Below are 9,997 nucleotides of genomic sequence, written 5' to 3' on the forward strand. Positions count from 1 at the left end.
TCTTATCTTTGCATTTCTGTAATAGATTTAATTTTACAATTTAAACTCGTAATCTTCTAATGATCAACTGACGACAAATTTTACCCATGCATACGTCAATATCTTCATAGTGGACCAATTAAAAATTATCTTTTCTTGCATAAATAAATAAGACACGTTTTTATATGTGTGAAAATGGAGCAAGCAATTAATAATTGTACAATACTTTCTAGAAGGAAATGCATCCAATTTCACGTGAATGAAAAATCTTCCAGCATATCAATCATTTTTAGGTGTGGTCCAATCAAAATGCAACAAATTAGTACTGATTAGAGTAGTCCATTAATTTCTTCTAAAATATAGTGACTCACGGGAGAAAATAAAAATAGTCCTTTATATATGTTTGAGATTATGATTAAAATAATTCCTCAAATATATTATTGGGAAGGTTTGAAGTTTGATCCGTTAGTTTCTCATAGTAAGTATGGTTGAATTCGTTAAATACTTAACAAATTCAAACTGTTACATATAATAGGAACAATATAGGCCAAAAAAGAATTAAAACAAATAGAAGCATCACGAAAGTCTTATCAAATTCTAGAATTAAAGCATGCAAAAGAACATCAGACAAAAAAAAAAAAAAAAGTGGACAAAGAATAGCAGCAGCTGCATCTTAAAAAGATACATCAGACTCTAAAAATATATCAAAAATGGAAGAAATTCAGAACTCCATCACCAAAAGTGAGTTCTGATTGATCTTTTTCATATTTCCTGCTAAACTTAATAATCAGGATTTGTTAAATATTTGACGGAGGCCAAAAGCCTTTTGTACTTTTGGCAACCAAAATTGCTTGGGGGTACACTTAACAGACTGTTTTAGATCTATGTAAACTTTGCTTCTCTTATGATTTTTGCTACTTTCTTTTTGATAGTATTGGTCTCGTTTAGAGGATCATTTTTGTCAATTTTCTTTGATCCACAAGGTCATGAAGGATAATAATCATCAATACTCAATATTTATATCAAACCAATAAAGGCATGATATTATTTTTCATGCATTTTTATTCCTTAACTATTGTTAATTGATAATAATGCATCTCCCAACTTGATTTAACTATCACATAATCAAAGTTTACTAATATGGTTCAATGAGATTGTCACGTTAATATGACGGCTAATATTAGTTTCACAAGAGGAAAAATTTCCTCGTCTTATGAGCATATCGACATTGTGGACTATGGGAGTTCATCCGTCTTGTGAGGATTCCCGACAATCGGTGACACAAGTCATGATTGCTAGAGTTCCGCTTCCGCTAAGGAGAGACCCATAAGTTTCCTAAACTAATGTATTGGTAAATATGTGTTGGTCCGAGAATTGGACACATGGTGAAAAGATAAGGACATTCCTTAATATTCACCCTCCTACTGATCGAAGTTCCGGAAGCGAAATAGAGATTGTCATCAAACGCCATTTTTCACTTCTGGGCTTCTGTACGACAAGACATCTCATTTGAAAATACCCGAGAAAAGATAAGCATGACCACAGTGATACCCCGAGATTCAAGGGATAACAATCTGTCCTTTCAAGAGTTCACGGATACGGCTGCATGTACACAGTCACACATTAAAAATGAAAAGTCCCTATGAAAAGCAAGTAAGTATTTGTGACGATGATACTACTATCTCCCATCTTATGCTATTTCTTATGTTGCTTACTATGCTTCTATAATGATGTTGATCATGCTTTACATATAACTAACATAATAGGATGTTTCGTTTCGGTAAATATTTATTTGCATAAAAAAAAGAATTTATAACAAATTAATTTAATTTATCATGATTAAGTGATTTAATAAAATTAAAATTATACATTTCATTAATTAATAATATAACATGATAACCATATATATTTAAATATATTTCCATGCTTTTCTTGATTAGACACATTTTTTTTTTTTTGAGGAGAATCTCTATAAAAAATTACATAAGTCTTTTAGACGTTAGGCTTTTAGTTACTTATATGTCCCCTCCCGTTAGTAATATTATTTAGTAATAGTGTAGTTTCTTCCTAGCTTGTTGCTATTTTTTGTATTTGCTTCGCATTCTTTCTTCTCCTTTCCCCTTTCTTTTCTTCTCTTTACCCTTTTTTTTGAGGCGAGATCTTTCAAAAACAATCCCTCTGCTAAAAAAAGCAGAGATACAGTCTACGTAAATTCTACCCTCCCAAAACTCTACTTATAAAATTACACTTGATATGTTATTGCTGTCATCATGTTACTGATGGACCAATTTCTATAATATATTCAAATTTCTGTAAGACAAAGACGTATAGTTTTGTTTAGTCTTAAAGATTTTATTGTAAATAAATTTTTGATTGCAAAAGACAAAATGGAGCAGTAATTAACTTTTCTTTTTCTTTATTGCAAAATGTGAAGTAGCACCACGTCAAAATTCCATTAAGAGGACAAAGACAACAGAAAGGGACATACAACCCCTAAAATTTTATTTGCTCGCACTTAATGAAAGTTCGAGTATATTAATTATTCATATTTTCGTCATTTTTAGATTTGAATTTTAGTCATTCATTAATTGCATTTATTTTGCAACCACTTAATAAGTTTGAATGATTAAAACATATGAAATTTTTTAATAGCATTAAGATGCTATCATTCACTTTTACCACTAATTGATGCCTCCACCACCCACCATCCATAACTACCATCCTCAACTACATCCGCGGCCGCCGCCAAGTACCACAGTCAACAATCACCATCACAAGCCAGCATTTTCAAACGTCGTCACAAGCCACCATTTTCAGACATCCACCACTATTGATATATCACCAACTACTAATATTAGTTATCACCACTTTAGTTGTCACTATCATCCACCACAATTATTAGCCTCTACAACTAATTGCCACTATAATCCACCACCATTAACCTTTATTTTCTGCCACTATCATCACTAGCTACTATCCACAGTCATCACGATCAAGCACCATCGGTGCCAACCACCACCCTTAGTAGGCACCCGAAATCACTATAATTAGCCACCATCACCACCAACTACCATATTAAGAGCCCGTTTGGATAAGCCAAAAGCCACAAGTTAGGAATTCTAGCTTATGGCTTTTGACTTATTTAATTTTGTTGTTTTGGTTTAAAAACAAGTGTTTGAAAGCACTTTTTTTATTTATCCAAACACTATAAAAGTGCTTAAAAGCTATGTTGACTTAAAAGAACCTAAAATAAATCAATCCAAACAGGCTCTAATTCTTTAAAATATTATATTGATACGGTATATTATTAATTAGTACGTATTTTATTTGAAATTTATGCTTATCAATTTTTAATAAAGACAAGTTTACAGATTAAGATGTTGAAAAAATAAAGTCTCAATTATTTAGTAATCAGATCTTAATACACAAATTAAAATTCAGATGTATATTCACATTTATACCTCTTAATCGTAATACACCTTTTAATTTTTAGATGTGTATTCAGATTCAGACGTCTTAATTCTAATAAAAATAAGTTAACCCTAAGAACTCATTTGTTTTTATTAAGATTAATAAGACATCCCAATCAGAATATTAAGATGTGCATTAAGATTTAGATGTTTGAGTTTGAATACTCCAATGAATATTAAGATGTTGTATTAGGATCTAAAAACTTGTTTTTATTTTGTATTAGGATCTAATAAATTGTTTTTATTTAAAAATAATAAATATAATTTTAAAAAAAACTAAATTTAATCTAATATACATATCTACAAAATATTTTTAAAAAGTCATATGGCGGCTGACGATCATAATGGCTAGCAGTGGTGGTTGTAGGTGTTGGCGTTGGCTAATGATGGTGTTACGGGTAGTACCTAGTGATGGCTGGCAGTAACTATCGATGCATGGTGATGGTTGGTGGTGAAGGCTTATAATTTTGGTTGATGATAGTGATAGCTAATTCCTAATTGTGGTGGTTGGCAATATATAATGGTGACTAATACAGTGATCGTCGGGAGTGAATAGTGATTTTTGTGGTAATAAAAATTGTGGTAATAGTGGTGACTATTGTGGATGAGGATGGTAGTTGTGGGTGGTTGGGTGGGGCAGCAGTGGTGGTGGGAGTTGATTATGGTGGACGATGACTATAGCGGTGAGAGGATGAAATTGGTGAACTTCCACCTCCGTTGAAATCCTTGAATAAATCATATCTTAATGATATGATATTAAGACTTTGTTATAAATTTGAGATCAGTTTAAACTTACTGACTGTTAGTAACATAAAAAAGCAAATGATACTTAATAATTAATATTTGAATGATTAAAATTCTGACCTAAAAAATAAACGAACATCATCTCTTATAATTTAAAGGATATTATTTTTATAACTTGAGCTCATATGAAGCTTCGACAATTCTTACCCTTGCATAAGTCGATATCTTCGTAGTGGACCACACAAATTTTTTCATATGCCCAGAAACTGAAACAACCAATTAATAATTGTAATTTGTAGGGTAGAAGGGTAGATTTGTCTATATTGTGACTCTCTTGCGAAATATGAAATGATAACTAACATAATAGGTTGTTTCGTTTCAGTAAATATTTATTTGATGAAGTATTTATAACAAATTAATTTAATTTATCATGATTAAGTGATTTAATAAAATTAAAAATTATATATTTCATTAATTAATAATATAACATGATAAGTGATAATCATGTATATTTAAATATATTTTCATGCTTTTCTTGATTCGACACAGTTTTTCTTTCAAGGAGAATCTCTATAAAAAAAAATTACACAAGTTTTTCATCTGTTAGACTTTTAATTACTTATATTTTTGCGGCTTAGCAAATTGTCTTGTTTTTATCCTTGCCATCAAACAATCTTCAACGTGGAATAGCTTAACTTTTTCATATGTCCAAAATCTTTGTAAATAAAGTGCAAATTTACATTTCAATATTTATTATGGTTTAAAGTCAGCCTACGGTTAGAGCACCGTCAGGAATCAGTGGCAATAATAATAATTTTTCCTAGCAACATAAGATAATATTAGACCAAAATTTTAACGAAGGAGATTTTTTTTTCCAATTTCGAATAATATATGATTAAATTTGATTCTTTTATGTTCTTTTAATTAAAGACCTAGCTACGTACTAGCTGAATTTTGTTACCAGTAGATCATAAAATGAGTGAGCAAACGTGAGGAAGGATAATATCAATGCATCGTTTTCTTTTTTGGCAAATAATACCGTACAAACAATACATTCTATTTCACGTCAATTAAATAAACTTCCAAATAAAATTAGAATTTGTTCGCCTGGTGCTTCACAAAGTGATAACGTTCAAATCCACTCCTCAAAGAGAAAGTGTACACGGTCGTATGCAATATAATTTACCCAATTATGAATCGGGGTCGATCCCACAGGGAACAATATACTAGGCGATTAAGAGTTCACGATCTCCACTCCAGTAATGACTAATACGAGCGTAGGGTTGGAGAAGGTAGTTAGTTAGGTCAAATCTATATTTACCCCCATCATCCCTAAATTGTTCCCCATATAATTTTTCGCCTGAATACGACATTGTTCTCTACTGTTCAGTGCAAACATCCGATTAAAAAAATATAGTTCAATGTATATATCAAATGCGAGTCAATTTTTTTGTATATCTGACATAGTTTACCTTATATTTATTCAAGTGTTTATTACCACATCTTAAGTTCGTGACCTTCTGGTGACATGTTACGTGTATAAAAAAGTAGAAGGAAACCACATATTTTTTGTGGCACTATTGAAAAATAACTCTTTTCCCATCAAAGCATACCGATCGACCTGATCGGTAAAATTTACCGACTCAAAAATTGACCAAGTCGGCTGAAATAAGAAGAAACCGACTGAATTCGATTTGTTTTTAGCGTCAAAAAACTGGAAAACAGAAAATTCGTTCGATAATTTTAATCGGGAAATAATTTTATGATAAAATAATCTATGGTCAACTTATTTAAAAATATCTACCGAATTACCGATCAACTCTATCGGCTTTTAAAATTATTTTACTTGCCAATTAACTGACGGAGTTAGTCGATTTTTAGCGACCAAGTCGATCGTTTTTTGTACCGACCAGTTTTTTTTTCGACCCACCAATTCGGTCGGTAATCATTTAAAACCGATCGCGTTCGGTCATTTTTTCACTCAACAAGGCCCTATTTTTAGTTTTGTTTTTTGTGTGTGTGTGGTGGAGGGGGGGGGGGGGGGGGGTTGGATTTAAAACAACAACAACAACATACCCAGTGTAATCCCACAAAGTAGGGTCTGGAGAGGGTAGAGTGTGCGCAGACCTTACCTCTACCATGGAGCTAGAGAGGTTGTTTCTGAAAGACCCTCGGCTCAAACAAAAGCAACCCCATTGGTATGGAGAGGGTTGGATTTTAAAATAGACAACGGAGCTTATAAGCCATCTATAAATTCTTTTGTGGTTCATCCAAAGTTTTTTCTCAGACTATCTGCAAAAAACATATGAAGATGAAGAATTTTTCACTCTTACTTCTCAGTCTCACACTTCTTTTTATTTCTGCTTGTTCACAAAATATACAGCAAATGCAATATGTTGTTAGATGGCCAGAAACTTACTGTAATAAAGGTACCACCAAAGTGGTATGTAATCAAATTCCTCTGAAATTCACTTTGGTTGGTTTTTGGGGAACAGATTCCAATGCACAAATTCTCAAAAACTGCAAAGATACAGGAGAACATGATTGGAACAAAGTGGTACGGTTTTTATTAACACCAATTCTATACTTAAATTAAGTATCCATCATTTTCTTGTTCTTTACTTTCTCTAACTTTCATCCTCTAAAATGAAGTCCCAAATTTGACATTAGTGTAGAAATTTGATTCTCATATCCTGTTGGAAATCAATGATTTTCGACGAAAGGTCATCGGAAACAGTATCCGACGAGCTGGATTTAATTGAAGTTTTAGTGAAAATACACGTATTTCTAGTATGTTGAATTGTTGTATAATCTGGAAAGTACAAATATAGTTTTTGACCATCTCGTATAAAAGATTAATTTTCTGAAATAGTATTGTTGTTACGATATTTTCATTCATAGCTCATACATGTTTGATTGTATGATAACCTTATCTAAAAGATCAAATTGTTAGATAGAATATATTTTTATTTATTTAATTACAACTTCAATGCACCCGCTCATGTGCGGGTCTGATCATGGATATTTTTTTTCTTCTTATAATGGGTGGTAATGAGATTTGGATCCTGAATCCCTACCGGCTCTGGGGTATCACGTTAAATTGTGTGATCATCTCTTCTCATCTATAAGCTAAAGTTGTCGGAGATATCATACTTTTATTTTGTTCATTTAATTATATCTTCGACAATATTAACAAAGTAACAAGCATTCACGAAGAATGCACATTTATTAAAGGGGGTCAACTAAACCATATTTTCCAGAAAATTTATATATACGTAAATTTCTTTCTTGTCGATAAATTTCTGACTATGTCGCTACTAACAAGATAACTCCAATTTTGTGTGTCACAGTTTGATACCACAATGGTAAATAAACTCAACCCATTTTGGCCATCTCTCACTGTACAAGACCCCAAAGACATGTGGAAGGAAGCTTGGAAAACATATGGAACATGCACAATACAAAGGTTCAAAGTTCCAACACAATATTTCAACGGGGCTGCAAGAGTGGCTGGAGAAATTAAAGATTTATTACAAGATCACTTAATAAAATCCGATGGAATTGTCCCTTGTGACTCTGCTGTTTACAAAAATGTTGAAATCTTGAACTCGTTCCAGCGAGTTTCAAATAACAAAGAAGTTTCCTTCACTTGCACAAACATTAACAGCACTCATGCTTACTTGAATCAAGTTACATTTTGCCGGACAAATGATGCAAAACATTTTACAAATTGTCCAACTTCTGTCATTAACAGACGTTGTTCTGTTGAAAACATTATTATTCCTCGTCCTTCACCTCCTGCTCGAGCTTCATCCCTGCAGGTACTTGCTCTCTTTGAGTTTAATTAAGTTATACGCATTGATTTTGTGAAAAGATTAAAAAATTGATTGGTAGGATGCTATAAACCGTAAAGTTATCTGCTATCACATTTATTGTCAGTGTAAACTTAAAATTAAATCTAATCTCTATCACAATCTATTTGATCGAATTGTTTTACAAAGGCTATATAAGAAACAAAAGGTTTAAATTCTATATACCGAGAACGTGAGCTTAGATATGATGATATGGTGGTCGAGGATTAGGGTAAAGATTAGTAGGTAGTTGAGTTCCAGTAGCATTAGTACTAGACTCCTAATTTTTTGTCATTCGATTTCTGTTACTACCTGTTGTTTCTTTGCTTGTGTTATCACATTATTTTGTTGTTATTATTGTTTTGTATTATTTGCTATGTCGGCTTTATTTTTATTTTTTAAAAAGTTGCTCTATAATAGTAAGTTACTTGAGTCGAGGTCTTTCGAAAACAACCCCTTTATCCCACAAGGTAGGGATAAGATCTGCGTACAGTCTACTCTCCCCAGACCTCTCAGGCCTCACTTGTGAGATTAAGTTGACATGTTATTGTTGTTGTTGATGATGTAAAAAACTATATTATCAGATCGCGTGATGGATGAATAGAAATGAATTTATTACTGACCATAATAAATTGGATCAATAACCTAAAAAATAATACAATATAATTTGCTATAGTAGATTAAAATGTAGTCATGGATAACATACTTGTTACTCCCGCCGTTTCAATTTGATCGGCTTGATTAAGAATATTACGGTCAAATTAACTAACGCTCGGTGTGAATTTCGATATAAATTTTTTGATTTTTTTGAAATAAAATTTGTATATTTAGAAACTACATAAAAAGTATTATAAGTCACAAGTATTTCGAAGGTATTGGAAAAAATTATGATCAAAGAAAATATTCTTTGACTGTCCAAATTAATTGTAACTAAGACAAACAAATTGAAACACAAGGAGTATGAATTATGTTTTTCAAGCTTTTTTAAAATAAAATTTTTATATTTGAAAAATAATTTAAACTCCTTCACAGAGGTTTCAACTTTCCATATTAAACTAAGCTGTGTTGTGTTGTGTTTTTTTTTTTTTTTTTTTTTTGTGCAGACTCTTCAAAGGACTGCAGAAAAGCTTCGACCCAATAGCATATGGGAGATCCTTCGTCAACTAATTTAATTTGACAGCTTGTGAAGCATTTGGAAGAAAGTTTTGAGTAATAGAAAGATGAATAATATCTCAGTTGTGACTATGATGTGTATTGAATAAATGAAGCAAATAAAGTGATCATCTTTCCATTTTATTTGATTCTTTGTCGAACAAACCATATCTTATTAAAACATCAGAGCAAAAAGAAAATATTGCTACTGGAGTCCAAGCCAAAGAAAAAAGAGAACACACACTCAAAGTATAGACAGATCAATTTAATGTAGCATCGCTTTTACCACTAGACCGAAGACCATAACCCTTTAGTTAAAACTGTTATTGAAGTACATGAGAATCATTATTAGAAACAGAGATTTTTCATACTGATATTAAGTGAGAAATTTGTGTTATAAAATAAGATTTTCTCACCTCATTCTCACCGAACTAGCTCACTGAGAAAAATGAATGGTGGGAAACAGATTTCCATTTAAATGCAATTTTTTAATTTTTCCATGTGAAAATTGTTTAACCTTAAGACGGAGAACAATTAAATTTGTACGTGATGCCAAAGATATGTGGCTAAATTCAATTCAAGATTAAATAGCGAGATATGTCAATAAAATGAACAGAGAAGCGGATCTAACCAATTGTTAAATACGTATGGCCTCGGGTATAGAAACCGAGGTCGATACCCTTTTGTTACAAGCTCTCACGAGGTATAATAAAAATGAACTTAAGACCAGATGAGAACTGATTTAATAAGATTCTTATGATTGTTGATGTAAACTATTTCTCTCCTTGCTATTGCCAACCA

The 9,997-nt window shown here is 31.8% G+C and overlaps 1 protein-coding gene across 1 annotated transcript; it reads left to right on the forward strand.

Annotated features, from left to right (window-relative positions):
- The first annotated feature begins 6,459 nt into the window (after positions 1-6,459).
- LOC132602836 (ribonuclease S-4-like) lies at positions 6,460-9,340 on the forward strand. The gene is made up of 3 exons (XM_060315621.1): positions 6,460-6,750; positions 7,544-8,014; positions 9,148-9,340. The coding sequence occupies exons 1-3, from the start codon at positions 6,499-6,501 to the stop codon at positions 9,214-9,216; spliced, it is 792 nt and encodes a 263-aa protein (XP_060171604.1). The 5' UTR covers positions 6,460-6,498; the 3' UTR covers positions 9,217-9,340.
- Positions 9,341-9,997: the final 657 nt, after the last annotated feature.

The sequence above is a fragment of the Lycium barbarum genome, chromosome 7, assembly GCF_019175385.1.
Source record: "Lycium barbarum isolate Lr01 chromosome 7, ASM1917538v2, whole genome shotgun sequence".
Classification (NCBI taxonomy): Eukaryota; Viridiplantae; Streptophyta; class Magnoliopsida; order Solanales; family Solanaceae; genus Lycium; species Lycium barbarum.

What these genes read in the sequence shown, in the direction of transcription:
- LOC132602836 (XM_060315621.1), top strand. Translation starts at nt 6,499, where the DNA reads ATGAAGATGAAGAATTTTTCACTCTTACTTCTCAGTCTCACACTTCTT. An exon ending in AACATGATTGGAACAAAGTG is followed by an intron (nt 6,751 to 7,543) that starts GTACGGTTTTTA and finishes TGTGTGTCACAG; the next exon opens with TTTGATACCACAATGGTAAA. An exon ending in CTCGAGCTTCATCCCTGCAG is followed by an intron (nt 8,015 to 9,147) that starts GTACTTGCTCTC and finishes TTTTTTGTGCAG; the next exon opens with ACTCTTCAAAGGACTGCAGA.